Source organism: Chenopodium quinoa, unplaced genomic scaffold, assembly GCF_001683475.1.
Source record: "Chenopodium quinoa cultivar QQ74 unplaced genomic scaffold, ASM168347v1, whole genome shotgun sequence".
NCBI lineage: Eukaryota > Viridiplantae > Streptophyta > Magnoliopsida > Caryophyllales > Amaranthaceae > Chenopodium > Chenopodium quinoa.
Window position 1 is genome coordinate 2451041 of NW_018743919.1, and position 23501 is coordinate 2474541.

At 32.6% G+C, this 23501-nt stretch overlaps 2 protein-coding genes across 2 annotated transcripts; one reads left to right on the forward strand and one right to left on the reverse strand.

Annotated features, from left to right (window-relative positions):
* Positions 1-12032: 12032 nt before the first annotated feature.
* LOC110687357 lies at positions 12033-12734 on the forward strand. The gene has a single exon (XM_021863999.1). The coding sequence runs from the start codon at positions 12154-12156 to the stop codon at positions 12532-12534; it is 381 nt and encodes a 126-aa protein (XP_021719691.1). The 5' UTR covers positions 12033-12153; the 3' UTR covers positions 12535-12734.
* A 6301-nt stretch (positions 12735-19035) lies between these two features.
* On the reverse strand, positions 19036-20514 carry LOC110687196. Its single transcript, XM_021863808.1, has one exon. It carries the CDS (start codon positions 20512-20514, stop codon positions 19036-19038), a length of 1479 nt encoding a protein of 492 aa, XP_021719500.1.
* Positions 20515-23501: the final 2987 nt, after the last annotated feature.

Here is a 23501-nt window from a genome sequence, read left to right on the forward strand (position 1 = left end):
ACCAATTTCTCAAACCATTGTCTGCTAGCTTGTTTTAAACCATACAATGACTTTCTCAGCCTACACACTTTATTCTCAAGGTTAAAAATACCTTTAGGCATCTTCATATACACTTCTTCATGCAAATCTCCATGAAGAAAAGCATTGTTCACATCAAGATGGAAAATGGTCCAACCATGATGTGTTGCAAGAGTTATAATGCTTCTAATTGTTGCCATTTTAACAACAGGTGAGAAAGTTTCAAAGTCAACTCCATACTACTTCTGGTTGAATCCCTGCCACTAACCTTGCCTTGAATCTTTCTATGGTACCATCCTTCTTGAGTTTTATCTTAAAAACCCATTTGCAACCTATTGCCTTTTTCCCTTTAGGCAAATCAACCAACTCCCAGGTTTTGTTATCTTCAAGTGCTTTTAATTTATTTTTCCATGGCAACCACCCAATTAGAATTGGTGACAGCTTCTTTATAAGACACTGGTTTTTTCAGAGAAGTGGTTTCAGCAATTAAATCTTTATGAGCAAAAGAGAAATCCGAGTATGAAACCAGATTACACCAGTGATTAGTAGGAAGCTGAATTGCAATACCACAAATATATTTATTCATCCAAATAGGAGGCTTCCTAAGTCTGCTAGATTGCCTGATTACTGGTAGGAGCAGAAGAATGTGTATCAGGATTAGTGGGAAGAGGTGGAGTCTGAAAATGGCTGGATATTTCAACAACATCAGTGTTGACTGGCTGAGGAGTATATGGTTGATGAGGGATTTCAGGAGGTTGAAAAATGTCAGGATATTCAAAGTCAATGACAGAAGGAAAAGGTGTATGAGTAGGAAGAAAGAAAGGAAAAGGTGGTGTAGATGACTGGTTAAAGTGAAATGGGAAATGTTTCTCATGGAAACCACATCTTTAGAAACACTAATCCTTTTAGTGCTGAGATTCAATACTTTGTACCCTTTTTGGGTTGGTGAATATCCCACAAAGACACACATGTCTGCCCTTGCATCCAACTTTGCCCTGTTCCTCTGTTGAAACATAACATAAGCACCCAAATGCCCTTAAATGCACATTGTCTGGTTTGTTCCTATATAACCTTTCATAAGGTGTGATATTATTCAGTAAGACAAAAGGCATCCTATTAATTAGGTAAGCAGCACATAGGACACACTCTCCCCAATATTGGACTGGCACCTAAGACTGAAATATAGAGCTCTCCCTACCTCAAGCAAATGCTTGTGCTTCCTCTCAACAATTCCATTTTGTTGAGGAGTATCACTACAACTGGTCTAATGCAAAATACCCATAGTTGTGTACAAATTCAGAATTCTCCCTTCACACAACTCTTTTGCATTATCAGATCTAAGAATCTTCACACAAGCACCAAACTGATTCTCAACAAAAGTAACAAAATTGAACAAAATGTCAACTGATTCAAGTTTTGATTTCATTAAATGAACCCAAACAGATCTAGTGTAGTCATCTACAATTGTCAGAAACATATTACATTTATCATGTGTAACTGACTTATATGGTCCCCAAACATCTATATGAATCAACTCAAAAGGTTTAGCAAACTTAATACTACTATGAGGAAAAGATTTCCTATGTTGTCTAGCTGCAAGACAGATGTTACATATTACATCATCTGCCAATCTAGAACAATCAACTTTATTCTGTACTAAATTTAACTTGCTAAAAGGTATATGTCCCAACCTTAAGTGTAACAACTTGGCATGTTCAATAGAACTTAGACTAACAGCATTAACAACTGAAGAAGCAGCAGTCCTTCACTACTAGAAATAGGCCGATTTCCGACGGATAAGAATTTCCGTTGGAAAAGTCAGAAATTCCGACGGATTTTTATTCCGTTGGAAATCCGTCAGAAACTTCCGACGGAATATAAGTCCATCGGAATATATGGGCTTTCCGACGGAATATTCCGTCGGAACATTCAATTTCCGATGGAAATAAAATCCGTCGGAAGTTTCCGACGGAAAATTCCATCGGAACATTAAATTTCCGATGGAAATAAAATCCGTCGGAAAAGTGAATTTCCGACGGAATTTAATACCTTTTCCGACGGAATTATGGCTTTAAAAAAAAAAAAACCCTTAAAAAACCCAGAATCCTACTTTCCTCCTCCTCTTTCATTTTTCTTTTCTATCTCCTCTCTTCCGCCTATCTTCTCTTTCTCTCTCCTCTCCTCTTTCCTATTCTCTTCCTCTCCTCCTTCATTCTCTTCCTCTCTGATCTCCTCTCCACCTTCATTCTCTTCCTCTTTGATCTCCTCTTTTCTTCTCTTTCTCTCTCTTGTCCTCTTCTCTCTCGTCTATCTTGTTTCTTCCTCTCTCCTCTCCTCTTCTACGGCGCACCATCAACAACAACAATCAACATCAACCGCAACAACAACCATCAACAACAACCGCATCAACCGCAACAACGACAACAAAGCCAACAACCACCGTCGCCAGCCACCTGTTTCAAGGTTTTTATTTTTGTAGATCTTATAATTTAGTGTAGATCTAGTTAATTTTGTATGTAATTGTAATGTTAGTTTATAAAATTTATTAGACAATTGTGCATTTATATATTTCTTTTGATTTTCGTTGTTTAATTTTCGGTTTTTTTGAATTTTTTTTAATGAAATTCTGATTAATTTGTAGATCTATTGGTTTTGATTTTTGTGTGGTATTTTTTTATTATGCTGTGTTAATTTTCGTATGTTTGGGGTTAATTTTCGGTTTTGTGGGATTGATTTTCCTTTTTTTGGGGGTTTGGTGTGGGTAGGGTTGTGGTGGTGTCGGTGGTGTGGGTTTGTTATCGGTGGTGTTAATTTTCGTATGTTTGGGGGTGGCTTCGGTTTGGTGTGGGTGGGGTTGTGGTGGTGTCGGTGGTGTTGGGGTGGGCTGCTATTGGGGTGGTTTCGGTTTGTGGTGGTGTCGGTGGTGTTGTGGTTATAGGGGGTATGTGTGGTGGTGGGTGGTTTGTGTTCCGGGTTTTTTGTGGGTTTTTTTTGTGGGCAGGGGGTGGGCTGGTGGTGTGGGCTGGTGGTGGGGGTGGTGGGTGGGGCTGTTTTTTTTATTAACATTTCCGACGGAAATTTCCGTCGGAAGGAAGCAGATTCCGACGGAATATTCCGTCGGAAAAGGTACATTCCGACGGACTCTTGATTAAAGTCAAAAACAGCCCATCATAAATTAATCCGTCGAAAAACGGTCTTCCGAAGGAATTTCCGTCGGAAAAGGTCGAATTCCCTACAATGGGTTTTGCAACAGACTGATTCCGACGGAATTCCGTCAGAAGACCCTTTTTCGACGGATTTTCCGGTGTTTCCGACGGATTTTTTCCGTCGGAATCAAGCTTATTTCTTGTTGTGCTTGTGTCAGAGTGTCTCACCCTATCTTTTTCAAAAAAATATAATCCATTCCCAACTTTACCAAGAACAAGAGGAGGAGTCAAGTTGTGTTGATCCTGAACAACACATTTGTCAGTAGTGAATTGAACAGAACACTGACCATCTTGACTTAGCTTATGAACTGATATTAGATTGAACACAAAGCATGGAACATACAGCACATTCTTCAGTACTAATCCATTAAACAACTTAACAGTCCCAATATGTGTCACTTTTACTTTAGTTCCATCAGGTATAGTAATATGATTATCCAAGTCATGAATCATCTTGTAATCATCAAATAGTTTAAGTTTATGACACATATGATCACTAGCACCACTATCAACAATCCACCCACTACTGTAAGAAGAAGATAAGAGACGGTAGTTACCTGCAAACATGGCACTTCCACTTGCATTATTTGCACTTTGTTTGCTTAAGAAGGCTTTGAAATGGTTATACTCTTCAAGTGTCAGATTTGGTACTCTAGTTAAATTAGTCACATTTGGTTGCTCAGAAAACTGATCATAATTCACATTGTTGTCTTCAAAATTAGCAAACTTCTTGCCTCCTTGAGCCTGCTGTTGAGGACCCTTATAACCTGGTGGATAACCTTTCAGTTTAAAACACCTTTCCATGCTGTGCCCTGTCATCTTACAGTGGTCACAATAATAGTTTATAGTTCTCCTAAAACAAGAATTCTTGTTAAAGTTGTTCTACTAATAGCCTCTTCCATATGACCCACCAGAATTCCTATTTCCAAACTGGTTTCCGTCATCATATCTCCTCCTGTCTGCAGCAAAAGCAACTGAATCCAATGACCTCTGACTCACATTACTTAATGACCTGTGCTTTTCTTCTTGAAATACCATTCTATAAGCCTGGGCTAAAGTTGGCAGACTAGGCATCATGAGTATATTGGATCTCACATTAGCATAGTTGGTAGTCAACTTCATCAAGAAAACCATCAATCTTTGATCCTGCTGGATCTTGAGATACTTTTGTGCCAACGAACAAGTACAATTGCTACAAGTACAAGTTGGCAAAGGACAAAGGTTGTCCAATTCATCCCACAACTTCTTGAGTTGATTATAATACTCAGAAATAGTAGCATCATCTTGATTTACATTCAGAACATCTTGTTGTAAAGCATACAAGTGAGCAGAAGAAGCATATTCCCAAAACTTTCCTCCAAATCCAACCATATTTCTCTTGTTGTATCAACAAACAAAATACTCCCAGCAATCTGAGGATCCAAAACAGCAATAATCCATCCAATGACCATACTATTGCATCTATTCTATGCCTTAAACGTTACTGCATTCACATCTGGTTTAGGCAAAGAGCCATCAACAAAACCCATCTTATTTTTTGCAGTCAATCCAATCATCATTGACCTTTTCCAATTACCATAACTTGTACCATCAAAGATATTCGAAACAAGTTTTAACCTAGTAAAATCTGATGGATGTAGAAAATAAGGACTAGATGGATCTTGACTAATATCTCTCACAGTTTCGTCATTAGCCATATCAACAAATCGAAAAATACCCAGAATTCAACAAATGCCCAGAAATCAAGAATCACTACTTACAATTCTTCACCAAGGAAATCCAAATAATTCTCAAGAAAATTTCGTTCAACCGACACAAAATACCTAGAAAAATTCAAAGAATCAATCAATAACAACTACGAACCAACTATTTAGCCCAAAAATTTCAATAAACGAATCATACGAAACAAGGAATCGAAGCAAAAAATTGGAAGAACTCCCTGAACTAAAGGCGAAACATCAAATGGTCAAGAACACCATTAAAATTGCTCGAGAATCTCGATCGTACACACTCACTCTAATACCATGTTATTAGATTAAATGGAAGCTAATCAAAAACAAAAAAAAAGCAAAAGAACACAGAGATTTTCTTGCTATCATAGCTCTATCCGCAGAGTCTCTAAGCTCAAGCACTAGAACTAATACTTCATTGAATGAATGAGAGAATTACATAGTGTTTTTGTGTTTATTACAATTATTGAATGAATAAGAAAAGTAAGGGAAGAGACCTTATATACTAAGCTACTGTAGCTATAACAGAATTAAAGCTAGTAATAAAAGCATGCCTTATTACTCTAACTACCAACAGCTGCGTGGCATAGTTGGTTGAGGAAGCTAGAATCCTGTGTGTGCACATTCACCAAAATATCACTGCACCTCTATATTTCACAAAGTGAATGTGGGAGATGTCTCCTAAGTTGTTTTGTCATCAAAAGTTCATAACTAGCCAACCAATAGGTATCTAAAGTCTCGAGAATGAGTTTGGTTTAATGCTGGAGGCAAGACTATTTTGAAAACCTCGAGACTTGTAAGAGAATTGTTATTTCAAGTTTCAACCACCAGTCGACTAGGCATTCCAAGGTTCCATTAATTAAGTTGTTGGGAATCCTTCATTGTGTTATCACAGCTTTGATGATTTTAGAATTTTTTTTTTTTTAAATATAGTGTGTTTCACCCTCCATTGATCGATCATAAAGGTTGTTTACAATCATTTATATTGAAAAAGTATATGTGATTTATTTAAAGCGGGTTTAAACTTATCAAAACTCATACAGTAATTTTGTTTTAAAAAAAAACTCATACAGTAATTTAAGCCAAGAATTTGATCAACTCACATTATAATTAAGGGGCACCAACTGCATGCTATTATCGTTTTGCTGAAATAATTCAAGCAGAAATTTCATCATTATTATATGAACTATGATCATTATAGTTCAAACATTCTAGGACTTATGTTTGATTAGAGTTGTCTAATCATAGAGAATTTCATCACCTATAAATTCGAAATTATTGATCAACAACTTTGACAATTGGATCACTACGTAATTTCTACTTGTTTTAATTTTCTTATACTTCGTCGAACACTCTTTTTGTTTTTGAAATGATATGCGCCACATTTTTAGTCTAAACCTTCTCATTAAATTAACATACTGCTATTTAACAAAAATTTTAAGAGCATCTTATCCAAAAAATAAATAAACATATAAAATTAAAGTAACATCATTTGTAAAGAGCAAAGGATAAATGTATTAGCTAGGTATCTCCATCGTACAGAGGATCTCCTAATACTTCGTATTCCTAATTTTTCTTACCTTATACTTGTATTTTATTTTTAAGAAATAAAGTTCGTAAAAACCAAAACAAAGGGCAATTATGATATCTCACTTGATTTCGGCTGTCAAAAAAAATAAAAATAATAATAATAATAAAAAAATAAAAATAACGACTCTCAAACAGATTTAGCACATTAACTTTCAACAATAAATCAAAGGAAAATATAAGTTTTAGATGAAGAGTGGAAATTAAGAAAAAATAAATTAATTAAAAGATGATGAAGAGCATGTTGTTAAAATTAGTCATGTAAGCAACTTATCATGTTTATGCTTGCAAGTATGATAAGGAGTATGACTGTATGATAATAAAAACAGCTAACTCGAGATTTGAGATCAGATGCATTTATCTGCTGTCTTCGAGGAGGTGCCATCTTCTTCTTAAGAAGTACTTAATTATAATTAATTAGTTAAGTTAAACTATTAAAGCCATAACTTTTGGTCTACTTAGACGGGCAAAATATGCAACATTTTGACTAATGACTTGATGACTAGTATAAGTGCATAAAATCTATTCTAAGTTTCCTATTACGGGTACGTCTAGGGGGTACTAATAGACCATTTCAAGTTATGTTTAGTCCAACATTTGAGTTAAGATTAAGTTAAGTGGTAGAGTATGTCGAGATTAAAATGCTTTTATTCGATCGTAAAGCCTTAGAAATGGTGATGGTCGGATGTCAACTAATCTCATTACTTGAAAATTTTTAGTAGGAGTTATCTAGAATTTGAGATTGATTCTCATATACTCCTACTCCGTACATCACTTTCCTTGTTAAACTCAAGAACAATTGGAGAAAATAGCTTAAGCCTTGTATTGGTATTCACGACAATATATATAGTACAATACAAAGGAGACCCAACTTGCCTAAAATTCCTAAAAGATATACATGCCAAAAATACATATTAACATAAAACCAACCGACTTATAATATCCCTTAGCTTTGTAATTCTCTTTTTTGTAAAATAAATTTAAAAATAAAATAAAATGCTAACAATACGGCATGACTGCTTGATCTTATTCTAAGAGTGGTAACAAAGTAGAGGTTGAACTATAGTTCCATTTCACCACGTAGTGAAATGAATGCATCTTGCATGATTGAGATTGTTATGTAAATGTTAGTGGACCATCTCAACCAAAAGCTTAAACTGATGGTTGAGGCTCAGGAATATATTTACACGAAATATTCTACTTGAAAGTGGGGGGTGGATGAGATTCGAACTCGTGACCTTTGTGTTACGCTGGCTTTGATACCATGTTACTGGACCATTTCAACCAAAAGTTTAAGTTAATGGTTGAGGTTCAGGAATAATATGTTTTATATTCTATCAATAAACACTTGGTAAGTTGATGAGATATATGAGTACGGTTGAAATCATAACCAAAATTAAACCTAATTGTAATGTATATTGACTATTGAGTAATGGATTATTGTACAATGTTATTGCAATCCTTCGGTATAAAAGTGTCAGCAATCACATGCAAATCTCTTTAGATAACCTTATGAAAAAAAACAGTTCATAATCTTAATATTAATGATTGGAAAGACTTACGTACATAATACTAATAATAAATACTTGTATGTACAATACATATATTTATATTGCTTGACAATTATTTGGCATGATATTTATGAATAAGACCGACTTATATTTATATCATAAAAATTATATAATATGGTTAGAGGACAAAATAATATCAACAATGGTGCGGTGCGGCTTTCCCTCAAGTTGTATGGTCAGTGCAACGAAATTAAGAGAAGTAGTGTGGCTTATTAGCAACAGGGTTCATGCTTCGTGTTCTCACTCATTTGACTTTGACTTTTGAGAACTTGATCAATTGAACTAACATGCTTTTAATTGACGGTGCTTATTTAAAATTTAAAATAATTCTACTACACTATAGTTTAGTGCATGTATATACTAATGTATCATGGCATTGATTCAACGGTCATTTGATTTCTCCCAAGCTAAATCATATGAAAACTTTGATAATTTCATCATCTCTATGTATGTACTAACGTATGTACTTATTTAATAGTTAGTGCAATCATTTTATTGTCTTGTACGTATACTAAGTGACTAATTAAGTGAGTCTTGCTCTCATGGTACGGGTCTTGGAATACTTTGGAATTTGTGAAACTCCCGTTATTCCTTGGATCGAATTCTATAGTATATCTGGTTCATGTTTCTAGAGTAAGACTTTCGGGATTTAGGTTTGTTTCGATACGAGTATTATTTAATTTAATGTAAATTATCAAGCTTTCTACTTTATACTTTGTATTAAGTAGTATGGAGTATTATATTTTGGAATCTAACGATCATCAAAATGCAACAAGTGAATGAGAAAATTGAAACCGTAAATCCTAATTTAAGCTAATTTATATTAAATTAATATACTTCGTACAAAAGATGACTCCAAAAACCTAAGCTCAAAATGATACGGAGTATATTTTTTCACTAATATGATATTTACATTACTTTAATACGGTGTATATAATTATCTAATTTTAAGATTACTTGTAACATAAGCTCAATAATCGACTAGAACCTTACATTTAATAATATTACGAGACGACTACTAGAGTTACTCGGTGAGATTAATGTCGTCACATATAGTGATACTAATATACCACCTACTTAAAAGTATATTCTTACAAAAAAAATTCAAAATGGAATGTGTGGTATTATTAAATTTAAGAGATCAAGATCAAAAATTCATATCATACACATATTTTGTCTTGTTAATTATACGGAGTACTTTTATTTTATTTTTTTATTACTTTTCTTAAAAAAGAAAAATAAATAAATAAAATAAAATAAAATAAATCAATGATAACATGATCAAAGAAAGTTGATCCGTGGTCCATGCATGCAAAATGCTATGTCGTTTATTATTGTTACTATTCGGCATTCGCCTATTGTGACATTCAACTATAAGAGGTTCAAAATGTTTGAACTCTAAAAGTTGCAAATCTCTACCCATTATTTGATTTGACTCTTAGTTACCTACCCTCTTGTGTGGTTAAGACTATAATCAATTATTTGATGTTCTCATACCCTTCACGTTATACTATTAATATTTCCAAATATCATTGACTTAAAAAAAAAAAAAAAAAAAAAACAAAACAAAAAAAACCAACCACAATTGCTTGATTAAGAACGAATTTAATTACAGACAAATTAGACAATGTGGATTGAATATAAGTTGTCACTTGGAAAGTTGGAAGCTTACAAGAGTACATTGGACAAAACAGCCAACTAGTCACTATTGTGCACGATGATATACATGCTTGCTAGTCAAAATTGGCCTTCTATTTCTTCCAAAAAAAAAAAAAAAAAAAATGGCCTTCTATTCTTGACGTGATATTGGCCATCTCAACTTCTTGAAAGACATTCTATATAGTATTACTAGTATAATTAATAGTATCAATATCAAAATTAATAATCTTAGCAATCCAATTAAGCATGGACCAATGCCCATACTTAGAATTTGACCCAACATTTTCCAAGTAGTCCTTTTGTTTGGCAACAAAATAAACTAAAATAAACAATCACATTTTAGTTTCATTTTTCTTTGCAAATTTATACTTATTTAGAAAGTAGGAAGTACGAACTATTTGAGTCAAAAAATTCTTAAAAGTAAGACTTACCACCTCTTTTTTGATTTGCAAGTGCTATATATAGAAAGTAGAATTTTAGATTGACCATATATTTATTTGTGAGTTTGAAAGAATGAGGGATTGCTTTCTCATTGCCTTTTGGAAAAAATAAGTAAAAGTAAAATTCCACTCTATAATAGTTATTTCTTTTTACGATATAGATTGACTTTAGCTTTTCGTAAATTTTAAGGATCGCACTACTAGCACTTTGGGAGTGGGGGGGAAAGGGTAAGGGAATCCCCACCCCAAAGTGCTTCTAGTGGGGTTTGATCCCGCAACTTCAAGGTTGTGAGATGCAAACCTTACCACTAGACCATATGTTATTGGATAAGTCTACATAAATCAAGTGAAATTTTCTCTATCTCTTCTCTTCCCACTTTCGTTTTTGGTTGCCTCAATTTTATAAACTTTATTATCCATACATATGTAAATAACATACTTTGTATTCTTCTAACCCTCCTATTCTCAACCTTTTAACTTAAGCTCTACTTTCTCTCTTCAGCTAGCTCTCATAGTGAAATACGTAGAGTACTCACATTTCTATATCTTGGATATCACTCCTAACATATTAAGCAACTCAGCTAACTAGCTAACATCCACAAGCTGGTATCCACATTATAGAATCGAAAGAACTATATAAATATAAATTTTATGTTGTATACAAGTATATTGTTTCACACTATTATTGAAAAATATGAAGAGATTGAATAATTAATTTTCTTTCTCATCTATCATAGATTCTGTTACAATAAAATACTGCAATACCTCACAATAACTTTTCTATATCCTGTAATTAGCTAACTCCATATTTCAGGGAAGAAGAGTAGAAGATCAGTATACTGGGTGGATGCCCACCCCATCCTCCTTTGACATCATGTTTAGGACATCCAAGCTAAAAAAAATACACAGAAATAAAGTAGTTAAATTTTGTTAGGTAATAGTGTAATACTACTACTAAACGTATGATGATGAGCACATCCAAACTCTTTCTTATGATGTAGTTCTTTTTTTTTTTTTAATAACATTAACAATAAGTGAGGCCGAGGATACTTGGAGGTGGGAATTCCCTTCTACATTGAAAAAATCTGGTCCACAAAAAGTCAAAAACTGTGAAAATCAACTTTGAATTAAAATTTGGTGACTTAATTTTTATATAATAGGGTAACTAATCATAATATATACAAAATGCAATACGCGCACCCGTTGTACACAAAACAAATCAAAAACTATATTGTTATTACTCATCATTTGTAATTAATATACTCCAATTTGTAATTAGTGTTATTATTATTTTTCATTTGGGCTTAGTTTTGAACCAAAAAAAGGTTAAATTAGTTTTGGGTTTTAACCATCATCAGGTTATACAAAAGCTTAAACTAATAGTTAAAACTCATGCATGATTTGTTTACTGTACAAAATTAAGAGTATGTGAAAGTGAAATTATTGATGACTTAATTTTTATGTAATTAATTAGGGGTCACTAATCATAATGTATACATTATGCACACCTCTTATATACCAAACCTATGGAAAACTATTACTTGTCATTTGTAATTAATATACTCCAATTTGTAATTAATATTATTATTCATCATTTGGATATATTCTTAAATAATTTCTCTTAGACAGCTCCGAAAATTGATGAAATAATAATGTATGTCCTCATATATATATATTTCCATGTAATTTCATTTCTATTTCCTTACTGTCACATAATTTAGTGCTAAACATAAAGAGCACATTGTATGCTTTTCCAAACCCTTAATTTAATAATTAATTCTTTGACTACCTCACTTCTTCCTACTTATATATATACACCAAAATCCCTCCCACCCTCATTTCATTACATAACCTCTCTCCTTTTCTCTTCTTTCTCCAACATTTTTGGTACACATATATTTTTCCTACAAAAATAAAAAAGACCATATTATATACAAAAAATATGGCAACTTTATTCAAGAAAAACAATAGTTTTAATAACTATGGTTACACTATGATGGAAAAAGAAGATCCACAAGATAAAAAACAAAGAGAGGCTCAATTTTTGATTTACAAGACGTTGAAGCAAGCGGATCAAATTATAGTAAGAAGATCATCAAGGCCTTCTTGGTTAAAGTTGAGAATATGCAAATTAAAGGTGAGAATTGGTAAGAGACTTTTGAGGTTAAGGAAAACTATGTTGTCTAACATTGTTAAGACTAAGATGGGTGTTTACAAACAAGTTATGGTTCAACTTAAGAACTTCAAGCGTTTGTTTAATGTTGCCGGGTGCCGAGAAGGCGGTGTTGCAATCGGCCGTCTTCCTCAACCTTTGTTCACTTGATCATTCAGTAATATTAGACCAATTTGCATTGGTCTTTTCTCTTTTTGTTCAAAAGCTTATGGTAAATGTCAAGTGAATGCAAGCTTTCCTTTTTTTCTTTTCTTTTTTTTTTTTTTTTTGGGTTTTTCTCTTTATTGAAGAGAAAAATTATATGGAAAATCCAAGTACTCCCTATATATAAAGTCTATAATTATATTTTAGAGAGATGATTAATTTGCCATTTTTTCTGTTACATTGTTTCTTTAAATGGTCACTTTGGATATATCAATAATATCATAGTAAATATCAATATGTGGTATGAAATAAGTCAAAATTTTCACTATCTGAGCATTTTTGGTAGGAAATATGGTTAGATTCCTTTAAGCCAGCGTTGAATAAGGAGTGCCTTTTCCATATGTCTAAGGTCTCATTCTCATACATCTAGAATTTATTTATTTAATTCCATTTTTATTTTTTTTATTTTCTATTTTTTATTTTTTTATTTTTTTTTAGAGAGAGAGATATTATATATATTTTCATGTGGCCTTGTGATGTAATGAACAAGATAACAGTTAGTTGGCTAAGTTCCATGAATAATGCAAAACTATGAATTTAATATTCATATGCAATAGTTGAGGACTTAACTAAGAATATGTCGAAGTTTCCGGTGTTAAATTACTAATAGAAAGTTTTTTACTAGCTAGATTAATGAATAATGATAATGGCCGGTTTCGTTAACGTGAACAAACTATAATTCAATAAACTTAGCTTGGTTAGGTATTTTTGGTACGTTTTTTTATAAATATTGGTTTGGAACAAGTTAAGCTCATATATGATATTCTGGTGTTTGTTTGAGAAATTGAGGGTTCACTTGAACATAGCTGACATGCAATAATCATGGTTAATGTAATAGTGTGTAATGAACTTTGTTTACTCTCTTTGTCAAAAATTTGATCTCTTTTACGTGATTACGTCTCTAGTTACAAGTTTGGCATAAACTCTAATAATTCGAGGGCGATTACATGTGTTAGTTGTTGTGTTTTCAAATACTAGCTACTATCCTACGTCTTCTCTTGACTCAATATAGTTCAAGTGGGACCATCATAGTTGCCAATTGCATTAACAAACCAAAATTAGTAGCAACAATCACTTGCAACAAAAACCATATGCTATATATTGAACCTTATAATCAGTTTTTCGGATACACATAAGACCACATGACAAAAAAATAATATTGTGTATATGATCAGAAATGAACCCAATTCATAACATATTTACCACATCTACTTATTTAGTGTTCAGTTGTTCGTGTACAAGCTATCATTATACTACGCATTACATCTTTTTCACACAAAACAAAAACTCATATAAAGTACTCAACCTTGACTTAACATACTTCAACTTTCTGACTTACATTCCATTCCAACTTCAATAATCGATCTTGTTGTTTTGCGTTTTTATGAGCTTTGAAGTCCAACAAGGAGGCTATACATACATACAGATCTTATCATACATATAAGTGGTCCTACTTATATATTAAACCAAATTAAACTTTGGTTCCTCTCTAAAACCCAAAAAAAAAAAAAAAAAAAAAAAAAAAAAAAAGAGGTTAATTTACATAGTGCATATATCCGTACCATCCCAATCTACATTAAAGGTCGGTCCATCTTCCCACTATGAAACATGAGTATGATCTATTCATCTATACATGCATGATTGGCATTTAATTGGATCGAGTTCTTCATCACCGCGTATGTCGGCTACCACATTATTACTTAGGTTAGCAAGAACATCAGAATATACCTTTGCTTAGTTTATTCATCATGTTAATTAATGCTCCATATAATATAATTAGTAAGTACTCTAACTAGCTTTACGATATGTGTCAAAGTTGCAACCACTATACATAGATCTATGCTCCCTCCACCATGTGGGAATGAACATAAAAAAATAAAAAATAAAAAATAAAATAAAAATAAAAATGTGTAACCCGTCTCAAATGTGGAAAAAACATGTCTATAATATATATCAAAATCAAAACACATACATACAATGATCTATATTACCCGTGGAAAAAAAAATGTACTTCGTAATTTGTATATGTGTAACCTCCGATCCATCAAATGGAAAAAAAAAAAAGAAAAAGACTTTATTTTAATTATGAAAGTGATAAAATATTGAAAAGCTATGCTAATCTTAGAAAGTTAATTAAAGAGTCTACTTCAACATTTGCCTTTTGCCCTAAATGCACTTTTATACATTGAGGGAATGCATAATAACTCGAAATATGCCCAAAAAAAAAATTACTCAGACATTTATCTATATTCTATCATACTATTCCTTGCTAGAGATCGATCTCATAATAATATTATTACTAGTAGTAGAAGAAGAAGTTTAGTAGAGTAAGCTAAGTAAACATTGGAAAATTAGCATATTGTTTACATGACCCACAAGTCACGCCTCACAAGTCACAACCAACCGACTAACCCTTGCCTCCCTCCACCGAAAATGGGAAAGAAAGATAGTGAGTTTAGTAATTAATTACAATAATTAGTACATAATCCTCGTTTTTTAAGATTAGAACACTTTGATTATTTTCATACTCTCTACTATTTAAACACGCACTTTACTTCCCTATATTTGGTGGATTATACTATACACTAATGGAAAAACATCATTTTATAGATAAGTGGAATCTTATATATTCGTTCTTACACAAATTCTTATATGTGGTTAGCCACATGGTGTGGCCACTTCACATATAAGGCAATTAAATAAGTAATAGGGGGTTACGGTGATTAGCAAATGGGGTTACCTTGACGTATGTGGGTTACTTAAATGAAAAAAAGGGGTTACTCTCTTACATAAGTGGAATCATTCTTTCAATTTTTAAAACAAAAAACTAAGGGTTACTTGAATGAACAAATGGGGTTACTTATATCTAAATTAGGTTATATTACTCATATAATGAATTGGAGTTACTTTAATGGACAAAATGAGGTTACTTTTATATATAAATAAAGATTATTCTTATAAATCAATGTGGCCACACCGTGTGGCTAGCCACATACAAGACTTGCTCGTCTTGATGTTAGGGTTTATTTTATCAATAATGGTATTAAAATATATTAATATTTGAATTTCACGACTATAAAATATACCGTAAAAATGAAAAAGTTTTATCTAAAAAAAACAGAAGAAGTATTCGTATAAAATAATGGTAGAATGTTTTGGTCAACCGTAGCAATTAGGTTTCAATTTCCAAATGCAATGGTAGATCCATGTATCCATTACAATAGTAACAATACTTCAATAACATGCTTGCACTTATGAATCATTTCAATAACAATACAAATATTGATATACTTCAATACGTAGTATGTAGTCGTATATAATAATGTTTTGTACTCCGTATTAATTAATCAAATAATAACTTTGGGTTACAAATTTAGCTAGTTAGCTATCTTAATCACTAGTATTCATATGATTGATTCCAAATTTCCACGAATATAAATGTTGTTTGTTGCTGATATTCCCTGAAATCGGACGTTTTGTTATGTATAAATAAAAGAAAAAAGGCAGGTAATAAGATTAATTCTCATAATTGGGTGCACGTTACCTTAAATTCTATTGTCCAAAAAATTAGATGATCAACTTATTAGCAGGCAACAGCTAGCTTAATTAATGTCAATCTTAGCTTGCAACTTTGATCATATCGATCTGATCCGACATCACAAATTAATACTGGATAATATTTTGGAGGTGTGTTTTATTTGGGGAGCCTGACATTTTGTGCAGGTTTCATCTTTGTGTCACGGTATATAACTACACATATTGGTATGGGTGAGAGTTGAAAAACTCGAGGACTATTAAGCGTCTATCTTACATTGGGTGAACTATTGTATTTACATTCTGTACGTGATTCGTGTAGGTGTATGGTGCTTTTTGACGTGTTTACAAATTAATGCTCAATTTTGGTTAAATATTTTGTTTGATTTTTTTTATTTTTTTTTTGGGGGGACACATGACAATATGACATGATGGTTTGGTGTGGAGAAATATAAACACTATATACTTAATAGTATAGATCATTTAGTGAGTTCATTCTTAGTATTTTTACTAGTGAGATTATATACATGAGTTCAACTCTTGTAATTACATAGTCCTTAGTTTCAGCCATTGGGGGGGTGTCACGAGGTTATAGGACATGTCTTGATTGACATTGAATTTTGATGTTATTATAGACCTTACATAAATTATGTATGCTTTTTCAAGTTGAATTTGCGAGTTTTTTTTTTTTTCGAAGACATTAAATTACGATTAACAATTAAGGTAAATTCTATCCATCGTTTTTAAAATAATTAAGACTATCCTAGAGGCCTAGACAAAGAAAAACAAACCTAGATTCAAAAAGAAAATCTATAAGTAGCAAGTCTGACAAATTTTGTCTACAAATATGATAAAGCGAAGATTTTTCTCTCTATTGTTCAAATTTTATCGTATGATCCCAACCGGACATACTCACATAAAATACTATGGCGTTTTGAGAATCAATATGTCATGCTAATAACCAAGCAAGCTTGGTGGAATAGGTAGGGAATTCACCTTATAACTTTGAGGTCACGTGTTCAATGCTAGGGAGTAGAGGATTCTCTTACCTTTCCCCTCTACTCTCAAACGTTAACCTATGGAGTTGGACTAAATTAACCTATGAGAGATGTCGGTTCAAAAAGGTCCTTCATAAAAATAAAAAAATAAAAAAAAATAAAAAGATTGTCATGCTTACGAGACTACAGAGCAACCCATATTTTATCTTTTGCCTTGGTAAGTCCGAACTAGTCGATTTTGTCTTCATTGAACTATTAGGCCCAACCCAAAATATGTTCTGGATACATTAATTGGGCTCGTCTAACCAGGCCTCATATAGATAGTATTTATTTTGGTGCCCAAGCCCAGTATGTCACTCAACTACTCAAAAATTAAGATCGATTTCAATGTCTACATACTCAAGAAATTGGAGTAGCTTTTCATCTGATTTTTGTACTTTCTAGGTTTTTCCTTAATTACCGTGAAATTTTACAAATAAGCACTATAAAAGGGGACGAAGGGAGTATTTGTTTTGTTCTTCTATTCAAAATTTGAAACATAGTGTGTCTACATTGCTACATATACTACCCGTAATTATGGATCTTATATAAACTTAATTCATGTTACACTCAATGAGTTAAGTTGAGTGCTAATATGTTTACAAAATTTTAGGTTAGTTTGAAACCAAAAGGTCCAATTAACTCAAGAGTGTCTTCTATTCAATAAGACAAAAAGTATCAAAATCCATGAAAATTGAATCACAATGAAGGAATGAGAAAACCAATCAAAGGTTGTAAATGGTGAAATATTATTCACTCATAATTTTGAAGTGAATTTTTTACGAAACAAAGGTAATGACAAAAAAATAAGAGCTTGTATGGTGTTCTTATTCTCATAACTCATAAATAATACAAAGTAAGTTCAGATAAATTTTGATAAGATAATTTTCGCAAAGTTATGATAAGATAATTTTATACAAAATAAGTTGAATCAAATCAACAATTCTTTATCCTTGCCCACCCTAAAATCCTCAATCTCACATTCCCACGTATTAAATTCTTTGTTGTTATAAGTAATAATTTATGCCCTTTGCTATCCTATATCTTCAACCACCCTCCTTGAACATTTCCTTAAAATTTTTATTAGGAAAGATGTTTTAAGATATCTAAATGCAAGCAAGTAGTTTAAAATTATCTAACTCGATCTATGTTTTAAATTCAATAAATTTATACCTACTTGTAAGTGATTAGGATCATGACGAGTATCCATGAAGTCCAAATCTACAGTAATAAGATTTTTGATGTGTATAACGGACAATACTTAATGTCTTACGTAACAACATTTATTTATATAATTCTTAACTAGATAAAGAATTACATTTCCATTATAAACTAAAAAACAAATTAAACATCATATCAATCACGCAATTCACTTCATACTCCTTAGAGCATACACAATGGTTGCCCAACCCCATCTTGGTTATTGATTATTTTATTATTTTATCCATCTTCCACCTCACTTATAACCACTCTTATAACCATTTAATAACCAATGTATGTCAATAGTTAACCATAATATTTTGGTTATACATTTTCTCTCTCCTACTTTTACCCAACCCCACCACACAATTTATTACTTAAATTCTATTATTATTAAATAATGCATTTGGTAATAATCATTCAAAATTAATAATTATTTATTAGCATACATTAATTAGATAAAATCTCAAAAATTTAAAAATAATGCAATTTTGATATTAATTAGTACGTAATTAGTCGTTAATTAAGACACAAACAATAATTGTAACCCTACTACATTCCACAATAATAAAAATCATACATATATATTCTATCAAATGACAAAAGTCTTTGAAAGATAATAACGAACCGCGAACAAGTACAAACACAATGATATAATATTGCGATTACACATCTATTAATGCATATTATTGTCCCTACTTTGAACACCGAATTTGAGCCACATATGTTCAACTAAGTCTTTCTTCAATGCTTTATGCATAGCTTCATCACGAACACGTGCTCTATTAGACATGTAAGTTTCCAAACTTGCAATTCGGTTGTTGCTATTTTGGAACTGAAAAGGCTCTTCATTATTTTCATTACTTGAAGACGCATTTGTAGCTTGATCATATTCATTTGGATCGTAATACGTTTTATATGTATCTCTTTCATCCTCAACAATCATATTGTGCATAATAATACACGCTATCATTATTTTTCCTAACATTGATGCGTCACGAGCTAGCGCTGGATTCCGTATTATTGCAAAACGAGCTTGTAATACTCCAAAAGCACGCTCAACGTCCTTTCGTTTAGCTTCTTGTACTTTGGCAAATAGACCTTCTTTTTCATTTTGTGGTAGTGATATTGTAGGAATGAATGCCGCCCATTTAGGATATATACCATCAGTGAGATAATATCCCATATTGTATGTGCGACCATTCACAACATAGTTAATAGAGGGTGCACAACCTTCAAAAACATCATTAAACAATGGGGATCTATCAAGAACATTAATATCATTACGACTACCTAGTGTCCCAAAAAAGGCATGCCAGATCCAAAGATCATATGATGCCACAGCTTCCAAGATTAATGTGGGTTTACCTGGTCTTCCAGAAAACATACCTTTTAATCGAAGTGGACAGTTTTTCCACCTCCAATGCATACAATCAATAGAACCTAACATGCCAGGAAATCCACGACGTTCACCAATCCTTAGTAGTCTTACTAGATCTTCTTCATTGGGCTTTCGAAGGTATTCATCACTAAAGTAAGAGACTATTCCTTCCACAAAATGCTGAAGTGAATCTCTTGCAAGAGATGCACTAATCCGAATGTAGTCATCCACAGAATCAGCGGAGGTGCCATAAGCTATTAGTCTCATAGTCGCGGTGCATTTTTGTAATGCAGAGGCACCAAATCTTCCTGTAGCATCTTGTCTTTGCTGGAAGAAGGGATGACGTTCTTCTAAAGTTTGCTTAATTCGGAGAAATATATGTTTGTTCATGCGAAATCTCCGACGGAATAATTGTGGAGGGAACACAGGATGGTCGGTAAAGTAGTCATTCCATAAACGACTGTGTCCATCCTCACGATCCCTTGGAACGGGAACCCTTGGTGGCCTTGGCACTTGATTAAACATTTGATATACTTCAACTGGATTGGACATAAAAACTTCATCCATCATTCGATCGAACTGGCGATTGGCTTGCCTTCGTCTTTCATATCGTTGGGTTTGGCTATTTTCTGAATTGGAAGAGGAATTAGAAGAGTTGGAGCTATCGTCAGATGACATGTTTTTAAAACCAAATTTGATATGAGAATGGAAGGTAGAAGTATAATAGGGGGAAATGGATGGTTGTTCAAGGGAATCCCACTCTGATGTATCCATCTTATAGAACAAGTGTGTATGATATGTAGTAATTTTTTTGTCTTATATGGTAAATTTGAAGTCTTGCATGCATGCAATGATTTAGCGTGATTCAAATTAAAATTACATCCCGGATTTGACCCAAAACACGTATGGATAAGTTTTTGGTCAAAATTATTTAAATACTTTTTTTTTTAGAGAAATCGATCGGTGTATTAATTAAAGGACAAAGCGTCCAAGAGTATATAAGGTGAATTAAGTTAAACTAGCCGACCATAACCACTCGTCAAGTTTAGCAACCTTTTTCCCTCGAAAATGGAACAAGTGAAAAGGGAACGAGTTTTGAAGACTCGGCGGTCTTGCGACTCTTGCAGCCCTTCTCTCTCCTCGTGCCTATCATCAGCCACTGCACCACCACCACGGCACCACCTCCGATCCGCCACCATTGTGAATCAATTGCGAACGAGCCATGCCTAACCTCTTTCAAACCCTACACGTAATTTGCAGGTAGTATTATTTTGATGAATTTTAAGAGGTTTAAAAAATATAAATAATTTAATTGGAGGAAATTAAAGTTAGTTTTGAATCAAGTTGATTAGGATTAATCAACTACGGACTACATTTGTTGGTTTGATATTTGATAATAATCTATTTTTTTTATTATTAAATTAATAATTTTTAATAATTTTTAACAAGATAAATTTGTTCTTCCTTAAAGATAGATTTCATCTTCTTAAGATCTTATTAAAATAATGGTATAATATGAATCTGTATTTGGACACATTTTTTGGTCACGTTCATCAGTAATATCACATATTTAAAGATTAATATTTTTTAAATTAATATCAAACTGATTTTTAATTGACACGTCTCTTTAGTCATGTTTGTCGTTATTTTTTTTTTGATGGAATACATTGATTTTTAACGGACACGTCTCTTTAATCACGTATGTCATTATTTTTTTTAATGAAATAAACAGATTTTTAACTGATATGTCTCTTTAGTCAGATCTAGCGTTAATTTTATTTATTGAAATAGGGAGGGTATTTTTTTTTATCATCAATATACTGTATTAAATCAAAAAATTGGTTTTTAACTAACACGCTTCTTTAGTTACGTTTTTGACTTTATTTTTTGAATGAAATAAACTAATTTTTAACCGACACGTCTATTTAGTCACATTTTTCGTCAATTACTTTTAATGAAATAGGAGGGGTGATTTCTTAAATAATAATAAAAGTCATCCAGCACTTAAAATCATCCCTTTCGAGGTATAACTTCTCAATTGTCTATGAATAATTGAATAATTTTAGGGGTCGTTTGGTTATATATCATTTGGAATGGGTTGGAATGGAGTTAGAATCCATTATTCCATCTAGCTTTTTGTTTGGTTGAGGTTTTTTATAATGAAATCTCATACCCAAGTGGTTCTAACTCCCCCCCATACCCATGCAATCCCATTCCCACCCCTTCCCAACAATAAAACTAGAATATATTCCAACAATAAAACCAAACAACTTTGAACTAGTATGGGTTTTAGAATCCATACCTCTCTAGTATGAGATTTCATACCAATCCATTCCAACTTGATAAACCAAACACCCCCTTAGATTAGATGTCTTTGTATCTTCTGCAACCCTATACCAACAGATACACAAATTCACAAATTTGTAAGACAAAACTTCTAAATTTGTATCTGACCAAAAAATTAAATTGAAGAAAAATTTGGGGCTTACAATCGATAGAGCGAGTGTGAACAGATTTTTATTAGTCATCGTAATTAATGAGCAAGCCCCACTTTATACTATGTTTATCAAATGACATTTTCGTAAATAAGTTGCATTGAAAATTGTGTTTTTTTATTAATAGATATATATTTTTACTCTCTGTTTGCTACTATTCATCATCTTCTTCCGCCCACCTTCTTCTTCATGTTCATCTTCATCCTCTTGTTCATAACTTTTCATCTCACATACCTTAATCTTCTCCCTCCAATCTCAATCTTCTCTTTCAAGTCCGTTCGACTCCATATCTGCTGGCTTCACCGGCGAAATTAAACGAAAACCCTAATAACAAAAGGATAAATTAATGGCAAGGTTAACCCTAAAGGTAGCTGAGCTTTCCTTCCTCCATTAAATTCGACTTTGCACTACCATTTTCGACGGCTTCACCGCCGAAATTAAACGGAAACCCAAATAACAAAGTGAAATGGTTAACCCTAAAGGGTAGATAAGCTTTTCTCCCTCCATTGATTTCGACTTGTTCAACGTCACATAGTGAAAAGATGTATTTTCCGCCGTTGAAATTGAAGGTTGAAGGAGGAGTGAGAAAACAACAAAAGGTTGAAGGAGGAGAGAGAAGAAAATACCTAAAGGTTGAAAGAGGAGAGAGAAAATAACAGTTAACCAAAGTTAGATGTAATTTACATATACACCCTTGATAAACAAGTATAAACTTGTATTTTCTCGTAATTAATATGTTCAACGATTAATATTTTTTTATCATCAATATACTGCATTAAATCAATAATTGATTTTTGTAACATAAATTGTACATTTAACATGATATTAGGAATAAATTAAATTCTGGATTAGATCAGACAAAATTAGTTGTAACCACCTGTAGGAATTGATGATTTACTCAAACAACACATATTACAGCATGGTACACGACAATGATAAATCTTAAGTAGAAGTACATTTCAATATGTAGTACGTTACATATACCCATATCATGGTCTCCTACTCATGCAGTTTAAAGCTTATTAAATTAGGTAAATAAAAGTACTAATCAGTTAATTTTTAGTAGCAACGAAGAATTTTGTATGTTTCACAAATAATATCCCTTTGTTGCAACTAAAAACTAACAGAGGTCGTATAAAACTGAGCAACTGGATCAGGAAATGAAGGTATGCAGATGCGTGCAATTGGCTAAGGTTGGCCATCCATCCGAATGCATGTACCACTGAACCAACCGCTGCAGGTTAAAGCTGGGGCGCCAGAACAACA

Bases quoted from the DNA above. Each gene is read 5' to 3' on its own strand.
- LOC110687357 (XM_021863999.1), top strand. From the start codon at position 12,154: ATGGCAACTTTATTCAAGAAAAACAATAGTTTTAATAACTATGGTTAC.
- LOC110687196 (XM_021863808.1), bottom strand. From the start codon at position 20,514: ATGGATACATCAGAGTGGGATTCCCTTGAACAACCATCCATTTCCCCC.